We start from the raw sequence: 13,977 nt of genomic DNA on the forward strand, positions 1-13,977 counted from the left end.
TCACTCTGACTGCTGGGTGCTTAATAGGTTAGAGGTGGACAAGAGTGGGAACAGGAAAACCATTTAACATGCTGTTGCGCATAGTCTGGGTTAAAAATGAGAATGGCTTGCCTTAGAACGACAGTAGTGGCTATGGAAAGAAGCAAATTGATTTATAATATACAGTTGACTCTTGAACAATGCAAGGGTTAGGGGGACAGACAACCTGTACCCCTGCACGGTCAAAAATTTGCGTGTAACCTTTTACTCTTCAAAAACTTAACTACTAATAGCCTAATGTTGACCAGAAGCCTTTCTGATATATGGCTGATTAACACATAATTTGTAGGTTGTATGTATTAAATACTGTAGTCTTACAATAAAGTAAGGTATACAACAGAAAATGTTATTAAGAAAAGCATAAGAAAAAGTATATTTGTTATTCATTAAGTGTGAGTGGATCATTACAAAGGTCTTTATTCTCATCTTCATCTTCATGTTGAGTAGGCTGAGGAGGAAGAGGGGTTGGTCTTGCCGTCTCAGGGGTGACAAAGGTGGAAGAAAAATCCAAATATAAGAGGACCTGTGCGGTTCAGACCCTGTTGTTCAAGGGTCAACTATATTTTGGAAATAGAATCTGCAGAATTTAACGGTACATTTGGAGGCATAGCAGGAAGAGAGAGGACCCCACATTTGGAAGAGATTTGAAGAGTGAAGGAGAATTAAAGGAAAAGATAAAAAGTTCTGCTATGTGTATTCTCTTCCTTAAAACCTTTCCTTAAACACTCTCTTTCTGACCTTTCAGTGATTTTACTTCTTTTTCTTGTCCTAAATGCAAACATGCTTCAAGACATGGCCTAGGCATTCTCTTCTTTCCCTCTTCAAGTCTCCTTCAATTTCACCTGATCCAAACTCCAACTCTAAGCAGATAGTTCATTATTCTTTCTTGATTCAACCAATCTCCTGAGCTATGACTCACATTTTCAATTGTTTTGGGATCACTTTTCTTTAGATGACTCCTTTGTACCTCCAACTCAACTCAAAATTAAATTTTTGTTCTCCATGTCTACTATGGGTCTTATTTACATTATTATCACTACAATTTTATTGGTCACCTAGACTCATATGCATCATTGGCACCTGCTTCTTCCTTGCTCTTTGCTTCTGTTACTATGGTTTTACCAGAGGACTCTATAGCATCTTATGTTTCCATCTTCCTTATATTTCCCTGAAGTGGAAGCCCTGATTGTAACTTAAAACCCCATTATACTTTACCGATATTATTTCTATAACTTCCTATCTTCCTATCTCCAATATCTTTCCCATTCTATCAACCAATATATGACATTTAAAATAATCATCCTAAATGACAATTCTAATCATTTCACTTGTGCCTAAAATCTTCAATGATTCTATTATCTTCAAAGTAATTTCCAAATTCCCTCAAGAGTGTATTAAATGCCACTTAAGATCTGACCCCAATCTATCTTTTCCCTTGATTCCCAAATACCTTGAGCTTCTAGCCATCCTGAAAATTTGTTTGATGTTTTCACAATTCTGTGCCTTTGCTCACACCATCTGTGCCGCCTTCACCTTTTCTTACTGAAACCCTTCTTTCTTTAAAGTATAAAATGCTGTCTTTCCTCTCTCCAACTAGCAATAAATTCTTCTTATATTCCCCAATAGAATTAGAGTGTGCAGTGACTGAGAACAGACCTTTTTAATCTTCTGTCTCCTGCTGGGCTTAGCATACTCCCTTGCATACATTGGGAACACAGTAAACATTAAATTGAATTGACATATTAGCACTCTTCCTGATGAGTTTATAATGTGCCAAGTAATTTAGATAAATGTGATCTTAAAAGCAGATATATGAAATTCATATTTTTTTATATGAGCTGTTTACGGAACCAAAATCTCTACTTCACTCTGAATGGGCCTTTATAGAACTTAATTTAAAATAGTAATACATTTAAAAATTCCTGAAATTTTTGAACAGTTATTCAGATTTACTCATTTTTTTACACTTTCCATTTCTTGGGGACCCAGTAAAGAGCAGTCTTTATGGATACATTTAAATGCTGAGATATAATCAAAAAATTTGCGTACCAGTTTCTCCATCAACCAAAACAAACAGTAAGCTATTTAAACATTAGATTGATTTTCCTGAATTGAAAGCTTTGCCTTATCTAAAATTTTATGCAAGTTAGCAAAATGTGACTATCTCTAAATTTCAAGTAAATTCCATCAAGCTAAAGTTTGCCTCAGTTCTAACGATAGGATTAAGTTTAGTAATATGAATGATAAATTAAGAAGTGGAATGGTTACAGTAGATATAGACTCTGTAACAAAAATCCTGACTCAAAAACTTCTTAGATAATTCCTTAAAAGTAAAAGGAAGAGTTTGACCACTATAATTGTTTGCTTTTATACTCTTATTTATACCTAGCTAATACAACTCTTTAAAACATACTTTCCTAAACAAAAGTTTCTAGTCTTTAATTCTATAATAGCTGCTTTACTTTTTCTGATATGATTAGAGAAATGACAGAAAACCAAGGACTGATAATCCCTTAAGGTTATGCCAGAACCATTTTTAAAATAATAATTAAAATTATATGAAGAGATAATTTTATTTTAAACTTTCCACAAATCATTTTTGATTCATATATATCTAAAAAAAGTTATCTAGAATTATATATCGTTTCTGAGGATAAAAGTTCAAAACCACTTTTTCGTATTCAATAATAATTGCTGCTAAATCCTAGGGTTCCACATCTGCAGATTCAATCAACCTCACATCAAAAAAAATATTCAGAGAAAGAAATGAATGGTTATTTCTGTACTGTATATGTACAAACTTTTTTATCTTGTCATTATTCCCTAAATAATCCAGTATAACAACTATTTACATAGCATGAATGTTGTACTAGGGATTATAAGTAATTTAGAGATGATTTGAAGTATATGGAAGGATGTGCAGGGATTACATTTCAAATACTATGTCGTTTTATATCAGGGACTTGGGCACCCCATGTTTTGGTGTCCTTGGTGGGTCCTGGAACCAACTCCCCATAGATACTAGTTGTCTTATTTCAATCTCACAACCACCTTACCAAGTAAGTGTTACGAAGCCCAGTTTAGAGCTGAGGAAAATGATAATGAGCTTAAGTTACTGGCTTGAGGTCACATAGCCAATACATCAGGCCTTGTTGGAGTCAATTCAGCCCACTGGGTGGCCTGTCTATACACCACAGCCAACCAGTGTCTGGATATTACATGAGCAAAAAAATGTTGAGGAAACATCCCCTAATATCAATGTATAAGAAATGCTATGGCCTATTACACCGATTTCTAGCTCTTTCTTTAATTTTTTTTCTTTTGCATTCCTTTCCTTCAGTTACCGGCAATCTTTCTGCTGCATTTTCTGTGATGGTAGCCGGCTTCTTTGAAATACAAAGGAAACGCTTCCCTCCAGTGGAGCAGCTTCTTTTAGGCAAAGTGCTCACTGTTTCCTCCATGCCTTGTTCCTACCTGGTTCTTCAGTACATTTTACTTGGAGTGGCTGAAACACTGGTCAACTCAGCTTGTGAGTAACTAATTTTTTTAAACTAACGTTAGAATATGCATTCTTTAGACAGAACACATCAACTCGACGAGAACAATTAAAGTAATAGGTGACCTCATCACCACCTGGAGATTTCCCCAATGCTTCCAGAAAGCCTATTCATCACTCTCATTTTTGAAAACGCTTCATTTCTCTTCTTTCCTCTACCACATACAGAACAATTATTAATTCTGCCTGGATGTAGATGGTATAAAAGATTTACTAACTGGTTAAAGGCAATAACTATTTGGTCAGATACACAACAGGAGGGGAAAGAAACTGCTTAAACCTAGAAGACAACTCTAAAACACTCAGATGAAATCTCTCCTCTTCTCTCTTCCCTTTCCTCCTCCGTTCCTATCATTCACAAACTCACATATAGACTCCCTCCAAAAAACGACATTTGATGTGCTCTGACAGTGTATAAACATGCAAATGAAATGAAAATTTCCACCAATTTTCCAGATAACTCAATGTCTTTAAATTAAATGACACTAGATTAAATGTAATCACTAGTGTTTCATAAGACAGGTTCAAAATAAGTTTATTGAATATCAAGGGCTTCTGAATTGTCTAGATTGCTTATATTAATTAAAGTAACCACTTTAAAATGTATCACAATATTTCAGTAACTTCCTGCAATATAGTAGTGTGTGTATGCCTACATTAATCAGTGTAATCTCTCACATCTTATGTTTTTACCCTCCTTATATTTTCCTATAGTCGGAACCCTGATTGTAACTCAAGCCTCTATTATACCTTATTGATAATATTTTTATAACTTCTATCTTCATACCTCTAATATCTTTCCCATTCCATCAACCTGCCCATAACCTTTACAGTAATTATCCTAAGTGACAATTCAAATTCATTCTCTTGTGTCTAAAATCTTCAATAATCCTACTATTTTCAAAGTTATTTCCAAATTTCTTATATATACTTAATAAATATGTATTTACACACACATATATATATACACATATATCATACCAAAGCAATACATTAAAAAGGGAAAAATAAAATTGGGTAGTTATAATCATATATATGTGTGTCACACTTCTTTTATTATACTTTTAAATCACTTCATTCTACATATTTTGCATGAATAAATTATCGTATAAGATTCTATGATGGGAACACCATTGTTGAACGCTGTGAGGAATACAAAAGATGAGTAACTGTATGCCACTACACAAACGTTTGTGATCTTCCCTGATGTTGTTTCCAGAAAACTTTTGGAAGTAGTCAGCCAACATTTCCTGAGCTAGATGTAAAGTAATGAGTGAAGATAATGAGTGAATACAGGGAGAAAATTCCCGGCCAACTTACCAACAGTGGTTCAACATACAGAAGCTGGAGAGGTATTTATAATTGACTGTTAAAAAGGTAGATCATGTAATATAAATCACTTAGTCCACCTCTCCTTGATTAACTGATTGGGAAACTGAGGTCAAACTAGTAGTTAATTGACTCATCTGCTATAGGGGTCATTGACTAAGGACCAGAAGATTTTGGTTTGATTTCCAGCTTTTCACTTACTACCTATGTGAACTTGGGAACATATTTAACCTCCAAACTTCACTTTTCTGATCTTTAAAATTGAAACAATGATTATTATTTCACTTTTTTGTTGTTGTTGTTGTATTTAATTTCAAAATCTTATGGGTATACAAATGTTTTTGGCTACATGAATCGCTTGAGTCAAGCTATAAGTGAGCACATCTTTCTTATACCACAGCATTAGGGTAAGAATCAATGGGAATGAGAGACTACTCCTTGAAAATCAAATGCCACAAAATGTGACAGGGTGTGTTGAACTGCAAAATCAAGCATTACTCTTCTGGGAGGCAGTACAGCACAGTAGTTAAGATCGATGGTCTTAAAATCAGAGATAACTGAGTTCAAACCTAGTTCTGCCACTGAGTAGCTATGTGACCCTGGGAAAATTATGCTGCATTTCTGGGCTTTTCACATCATCTATAAAATGGAAAAGAATTGTTCAAAGGACTAAGGGAAATACTTTATGTAAAGCAAAAAGCAAAGTGCCTGGTATATATACAGCATTCAAAAATTAGCAGTTATAATGCATGTTGTTATTATTAATATCATCTTCTTTCACGTCAACTAACAGTGCCAGACGAGGGCACGGGTGTCCCAGCTCTTTATCACAAACAACTCGAACAGCCAGGAGACCTGGTATGAGCAAAATTGTCTTCCCCACATGGGTCATCCTAGATCCCTCTCTTTCCCCTTACTTCTCTCCGGCAATCCAACAGAAAGTCTTAGTCTTTACTCTGAAATAAAAGCTAAACCTGGCCATGTCTCCCCACCTCCTCTGCTATCCTCCGGGTCTACAGCACCATCATCTCCAGCCCCAGCTCGACCAAGGCCTCCAAACTTGTCTCTCTGGCTCCTCTCCTGCCCCATGAGTCCATTCTCTTCAAAACAGCTATAATGCTCTTTCCAAAACATGAGGCCTGTCATTCCCCTGCTTAAAATTTCCCAATAGGGTTTTAGAGATAAGTTCCTTACCGTGGTAAACAAGACTGCACGTGATTTGGCCTCCGCATACTGTTCCAGAGATATGTTGTTTTATTCTGCCCCTTGACCAATTTGCTGGACATTTTTCTGTTTCTAAGGTGCCAAGCTTATTTCTATCCCAAGGTGTTTGCACTTACTCTTCTCTTTATCTGGAACTCTTTTTCCTCTGTTTTTTTGAATGACTGGCTTTTTGTCATAATTGAGTTTTCTCAAAGGTCATCTCGTTATAGAGGCTTTCCTAATCATTCTATCACTTTCCATTCCATTATCCTATTCTTTTTTTTTTTTTAAATATCGCTTGTCAGAATCTGAAATTACCTTATTTATATTTGTATGTGTATTGCCTGCATTTCACCTTTCTCCCTGAAGTCAGGACTTTTTGTCTTCCTTGCTCATCCCTATATTTTTCAGTGTTCTTCCTTCCTGAAAAGTGCATGTACAGAGTAAGTGATCAATAAATATATTCTGATTGAATAAACAAGTGAATGAATGAAATCTATAGCTATTTCTATACATCACAATAAAAATATATTATGCAAATTATTGCCAATGTCCTACATGGATGGCATTAAGCAAGGAAGCTCAGTGGATCACTCTGCAAATGTCAGGGGATATTTTCTACCCTAATAAACCATGTTGTACATTGGAGATAAGCTAGAAAAAAAGAAAAAAAAATGGAAAACTTTTTAACCTGTTTTAATTGTAGCAGTGTATACCCCAGCCATCTCATAACTTGTGTTTGTTTATTCCCAAAACACTGTGGGTGTTTTCATTGTGCCTAACACTGCTCTGAGAGTTTTAGACATATCAGGTTTTAAAAAAAAAGACAAATATTTCTCTCACTGTAGAACTTACAGAATTTTTGTGCTTGAGTAGAACAGAGTAAGTTGGGAAGATGGAAGGGGGTAGTCAGAGGACGGTAGACAAAATTATAATTATGTAATAGTTACAGTTACTGATCCAGAACATGGGTTGGCAAATTTTTCTGTAAAGTGTCTGATGGTAAATAGGCTTTTCAGGCCACTTGCTGCTATAATAACTCAACTATGTCACTGTGGTGCAAAAAAGAGCCATTGATAACATCTAATGAATGGGTGTGGCTGAGTTCCAATAAAACACAGGTGGTGGGCTGGACATTATCTGGCCGTAGTTGGCCCACCCTTGGTCTAGGGTGCAAGGTACAGACCGGGCCCATGGGCATGAGCGGAGAGTGGAGAAGAAGAACATGGGAGGTCAAGGAACTAAGAAACCAAGATTTGGAAAGATGGAAAGTGGGAAGGATGATCTACGTTATATGTTAAAAATTGCCAAGAATTGAGGCTTAAGGCAGGAGTAGCACTAGACAGCCTAACAATGAGAGAGGAGCTGCCAACTGTGAGAAATAGAAGAAACTATCCCAGAGATTGACAGATGACAGCACAAAAGCGAAGTAACAGATGACATAACCTGATAACATGAGATTCGAAGCTGAGGTTGTTTTGGGAGAAGGGAGGAATGATGGTCTAAAAGTGGCACCGGGATAAGGTTTCACTTCCTAGGACTGTGATTCTTCTTCTCCGCATGTGCAAAATAACTTTTCACCAAACACAATAAACACATTTCTCTGTTTAAGAACAACTGGAATAAAAATTTTTTTTAAAATGCCAGCAATGAGTCCCCAGTACCAGGTGCCTTAGGAAGGTGGTTATGGCCCCATATTTTGTAGATTCCACATAAGCTGTGATGTGGCATCTTTGCAAACGCTAACCAGCTACTACCTGGGGGCACATTTTTAGCTCTCGTTGGCAAGAAGACCAGCTTTCACATACACGTTAAATATTTTTTATTGTGTCTTCATAGTAAAATGGGAATTTTAGAATAGTGACAGACTTGTTGATGATATCTATACTATATAATGGGCTAAAAGAAGTATCTTGGAGCCTAAAAAAATCATGTTGATGATCACTAAAGTTGAAAAAAGATCAGAACATGCAAGTAGATACCTGAAAAAAGAGATTTGAGGACTTGAAAAGCTAAGTCCTATAAAAGGGAACTGGAGGCTTTCAAAAACGACTAAAATGACACCAAAGAGAAATTAACCAGCAGGCAGAGAGCTGGCAAAGTATGTTCATGAATTATATACCATACCAGAAGTTCTAGCAAGAGAAAAGCGTAGGATTAATAATTAACTAGCAGAGTAATAATGGGCTTGTACATTCTGCTTTTTCTTAGTGAAAGAAACAGGCCTACTTACTCTCTCTGCCCGTTGTTTGTTTCCTCATATTTATAGAGAGGAAGGTTTATAAGCCAAATCCTTTTTATTTGTTTGTTTGTTTATTTTTGAGATAGGGTGTCTCTCTGTTGCTCAGCCTTGAGTACAATGGCGTGATCATAGGTCACTACAGCCTCGAACTCCTGGGCTCAAGGGATGAGCCTGCCTCAGCATCCTGAGTGCTGGGACTTACAGGCGAATGCCACCATGCCCGACTAAGTTTTTCTATTCTTACTAGAGATGGGGTTTCACTCTTGCTCAGGCTGGTCTTGAACTCTTGACCTCAAGAGATCCTTCTGCCTCAGTCTCCCGAAGTGCTGGTATTACAGACGTGAACCACAGAGCCAGGCCTGGAATCCTTTTTATAACTAGGAATCATTTTTTCCTAAAGCCTCTTCAAAATTACTCTCATTTGGACCTTCCTGGAGGTACTCAAAAGGCGTGGCCTCAGGCTCCTGCTGGTGATCGGTGCCTTGCCACCAAGATTTGAAGCTCTTCTCCACAGTATTTTACTTATCACTATTATTATTATTATCTTCATCACCAGTCAGTATTAAGTGCCTGTTTAGCACTGCCCTGTGTAATGCACATATTTCTGCTCTCTGCCCTTCCAGAGCTGACAGTCCAAGAAAGATAAACCGAGACCTTTTCCCATCTCTCAGCTCCAGCACTCAGAAGCACAAATAGGGACTTTCCTGGAACACAAATAGAGACTCCTTTAAATGTTTAAAAAATATGTGCAAGATACACAGACAGTAAAACAGAAATGTTAAATTAATGCAGGAAGGAACGCGGATGCATTAGTAAGTTCATGTGAAAGTGCTGGGCAAACACAGAGTTTTATTGGAGTAAAGTACAAGAAAGCCAGGAGTGAAATATTCCTGAGAGAGAAAGGAGGAGATGATATGACCTCTTTCTTCTTATAGAGAAGGAAACTAAAAGTTTAGTGTTTGCTATACCATCATGTGCCACATAATGACGTTTCCATCGATAAAAGACCACGTACACCACAGGGGTCCCACAATATTATAATACCATATTGTTTACCGTACCTTTTCTGTGTTTAGATATACAATACTTACCATTGTGTTACAATTGCCTGGAGTATTCAGTACAGTAACATGCTGTGCAGGTTGGTGGCCTAGAAGCAATAGGCTACACCACGGAGCCCAGGTGTGTAGTAGGCTGTACTATCTAGGTTTGCATAAGCACACCCCATGACATGTGCACAATGACAAAATCGCCAAAGGATGCATTTCTCAGCGCTTATCCATGTTGTTCAGCGACACCATGACTGTACTCCATTATCACATTCCTTTTGCAAATGAGTTTTAATGTATTTGCGATCTCATTGCAGAAAGATTTCACAAAGCGCAAAAGAGCAAGATGAAAACTAGAAATCCAATCATTCAACCACCCAAAGCTAAGACTGTCAATATCATTTCATGTATTTCCTAACAATTTTTGTCACACATATACAATATAGAGATTAGTATAATAAACTCCCATGTATCCAGCTTCAACAATTTTCAACTCAAGGCCAAATTTGTTTTAACTCTACCCTTACTCACATACCTTCTTCCTCCCTATGGTATAATTTTGAAGCAAATCCCAGATATCATAATAAATAATCAAATATTTAACAAGTATCTCTAAGATTGCCCTGCATATTTTAATATAGTGATGTTAATATGGCATATACAACATCACATATACCTATTTTCATCTATTTCAGATTTCAAAAAAAGTTTTTTAAATTGAAAATTTTTAAAAATTTTCCCCTATGGCTTTTTTTCAACCTATTGCCACCATCAATACCAAGACCCCCCACATTAACGTGGAAAGAAAAGATTGTAGACCCAGTGCTTTAGCTATTGTCTCTCACTTTAGTTGCCCTCTCTTTAAATGGGATAATACATATAAAAGGCTTTGTATAGTGCCTTACACAAATAGGAGCTCTTTGATTGGTAAGATTAATAGTGTTAAAAACACCTAACCTCCATTCAGGATCTACAAGTCAGCATTGCACTAAACACCTTACATATGTCATAGTAGGTAAATGTCCCAGCACCTCTGCAAGTGAGTAGTAATATTATCTCCATTTCATAGAGGAGGACATTGAGGTTTGGAAAGTACGAGTAACTTACCCCAAATCACAGAAATAATAAAGGGCTGATGGGATGTTAGCACATCTTGTCTAATTCCAGAGCCCATGCTCTTAACCTCTATGCAAATTTTATATCATATTTTCAAGTTTTCCATAAGGAACCCAATCTTTTACACACAAAAACAGAATTGATAGATTGACATGATATTACCTAGCACAGGCCTCACCTCCATCCAAAATTCATCAGAAGTATTCAAATTAAAGTCAAATTTAGGTGAATATATTAGGACACTCAACAATCAAGTAATCAAATTCTCCTTGTAGCTGTACAAGGGTGTATTTTGCCATATTTTATTCCTTGAAGACATCTGTAAATTGTATCAGAATATATCTTACTATGGTAAATTCAACAAGTCTAACCCAAATTTTAACTGGATCAGTAAATTTTCTTTGATGTATGATCAACATTAATTTGAACAGTATCTATGAAAGTATATTAGGGAAAATGTTCTAAATTCTGACCTTCTCTTTTTCTCTCAGTCTCTATGATATCATACAGATTTGTGCCAAGCACCATCAGAGGAACGTTTATGAATTTTTTGACACTGTTCAATGGATTTGGGTGTTTCACAGGGGCACTGTTGGTGGAGTTGCTGTATCTCATCTCAGAAGGTAAAAATAGGTTCACGGCATTCTTATGTGCATTGATTTGATGACTGGGGAACTGGGAGACCAAACCTTAAGAGAGGGGCTTTGCCAGTGTAGTCTTTTTTTCTAATTGATCCACTTTTGTAATTAAGATAGAAGTAAGATAGGAAATAGACTCTTGCTGTATTCATTAATTTCTAGAAATAGTGTTTCTTTTGATGGGAGGAGGTAATTACAGAATGTCACTTCTCATGAGATTCTGTCTTACTGTCTTTCTTTAGTGTATTTTAAAGCAAACTAGTCATTATATTCTTATTAGTTCTTTCAATGAGGCCGTATTTAGTAATGCCCCATAGCTGGCATAGGTAATCCTCAGAAAAGGTAAGACTTGTGTAAATATAAGAAGGTTGGGTACCTGGAGGATCTTTATTCCTCATCATTCACCACAAATATTGTCTATGCAACCAAAGAGAAATTGTGAGTTGAATAACAAACAATCTTGAAAAGTTTTCCCAGTGAAGATTTTGGTCAGAAGGAAAAAAAAAAAACTGAAAAATTCAGATGCAAATATTAAAGTACTATCCATTAGTTACATATATTAGTGAAAAAAATCAGACAAGATGACAATAATGATTAGCTGTCCCAGTGAAATGTCTCTGGCTGTATTTTAATTCCTCAGACTTTTTCCTTTATTTGTTCTAAAATGCCACTTAAATGCTTAAATTTTATTTTAATTTGCTTATTTTGCAGAAAATATCACAAGCTTATTTTTTGCTGCTTTCAAAAGCACTTATAGTTGTACACTTAAAAATATGTAAAGACAGTGTTGGTTTGTGTTCTCTTATAACAAACAAATTTAATTTACCTGTTTTCTAACTATGAAAAAATTAACTTCTATGAACAAGAAACTCTTCTTAACACCACGGCTCCATTCAAAAAAATATTTATCAAGGGCCCACTCTGTTTCAGGTACCATATTGGGCATTGGGGATACCATAGCAAGCAAAATAAACTTCTGAGCCCTCATGGAATTTCCAGGGGTACAGGAAGCAATAACATTATAAGTGAAAAACACAATGTCAGGTATAATGGAGTTCCAGGGAACAAACCTACCAATACTTGATTGATGGTTGACAAGTTCGAACCCTATCCTTTCCTTAGTTATCTGAGAAAGTTAAGATAAAGTATGTATTAAATATTTACTATATACTATGCCGTGTACTGCACAGAATTATGTGAGATATGGTTCAAGTTTTCCAAGAACTTAAATCCAACTTGCCATAACTAACTGAACTGCTGCAATTAGCTGACTTCTCTGGTGATCAGATTCTTTGTATGTCAACAACAGACAAAGCACTGGCATCAAGATTTTATAATATAATCTGGAAGAGTCTTACTCACATCTGTACCTAAAGCATTTTAGGTGTTGAACAAGCTTCCTTTCTTCACATTCTTCAGTGAAGATGTTTCTACAATTTTGCTAAAAATAAAAATTCTATCATCAAATCACATTGGATATATGCATGAAGAATTTCAAAGTCAAATATCACTACCAGTTCATCTTTTATATAATTCTAAAGTTTTCATATGAATGCTTAGGCAACTTACTGAGAGTTAGACCGAACTTCTTAGGTTAAGTTCTCCCCAAGATTGCCCCCACTTTAGACACTGGCCACAAGTTTGGAGGTTCTCAAGCTGTCATCACTTCTGACAATTTGGCTATAAATTTGGGATTTATAGCCCCCAAATTATCAAACTCTCTCAGTTTTGATAATGTGCTAGAATGACTCACAGAACTCAGGAAAGTACAATACTTATGATTATATCTTTATTATATAGCAAAAGAAAAAAATGCAACTCAGAATAAGCCAAGGGGAGAGGCACACAGAGTAAGGTCTAGGAGCATCCCAAAAGTAAAGCTTCCTTCATCCTCAGAAAAATGCAATACCTGCCAAACACATCAGTGTATGACAATATAAATACTGTCAACCAGGAAAGCTCACCTGAGCTTCAGTGTTCAGCGTTTTTATTGAGGCTTTTTTACATAGGCACTATTGACTGAATCATTGGCTGTATAGTTGAACTAAATCTCCAGTCTCCCTTTCCCCCCAGAAGTTGGGCTAATATCAGTGGCTCAAAGCCTCAATCCTCTAACACATGGTTGGACTTCCTTCTTGGCCACCCCACATTCAGAGTCATCTCATTAGCATAAACTGTCAGGAGGAGTCTAAGGGTCCCACCATAAATAACAAAAATACAATCACTCATAAAATTCAAAGGATTTAGAATTTACACCCAGGAACCAGGCCAGGCAATTTTTTTATTTACACACGGCTATTCTTGTAAAAACAATTCACTGAAAACTTAAAATTTTTATTGAAAGTCGGAGTAGTATGGTAGGAGCTTTTACATGCATTATTGAATTTATTGCAATGATGTAAAGGTGATAATATTGTTATCCTTATTTTTTACATGAAATACCTAAAGCATAAAAAATAAAGTATTCCAGTTATCACAATTAGTATCTAATAGAGTTCTAATCCTCTTAGCATTCTGAAATGAATTCTAACATTGATTTCAATACAATTCACAATACAATTCACCAAGCAACTACTGACCCGGGAGTCCTCGAATGTAAGGACATTTTAATGAAATTACACATTTGTTACTGTTGCAATATAACCTCTTTGGTTGGAGGTCTGCATATAAGATAATATTGGTAATATTTTAGATATAGTACAAAGATGGAGAAACAAAAAGTTATATAATTTTGGTAAACTCTGGTGCCCATCACAAGAAAAGTTACCAAGGACACATGGTAAGGATTATCTTAGCAAGATGGGA

At 36.0% G+C, this 13,977-nt stretch overlaps 1 protein-coding gene across 1 annotated transcript in view; it reads left to right on the forward strand.

The window, feature by feature from the left end:
* Nucleotides 1-13,977, forward strand: part of SLC15A5 (solute carrier family 15 member 5) — an 81,741-nt gene that overhangs the window by 43,542 nt on the left and 24,222 nt on the right. The window contains exons 6-7 of the mRNA XM_012775837.2: nucleotides 3,380-3,568; nucleotides 11,026-11,157. Of these exons, the coding sequence (XP_012631291.2) occupies nucleotides 3,380-3,568; nucleotides 11,026-11,157 (321 nt within the window). The remainder of the gene's footprint in view (nucleotides 1-3,379; nucleotides 3,569-11,025; nucleotides 11,158-13,977) is intronic.

This window comes from Microcebus murinus, chromosome 10, assembly GCF_040939455.1.
Source record: "Microcebus murinus isolate Inina chromosome 10, M.murinus_Inina_mat1.0, whole genome shotgun sequence".
Classification (NCBI taxonomy): Eukaryota; Metazoa; Chordata; class Mammalia; order Primates; family Cheirogaleidae; genus Microcebus; species Microcebus murinus.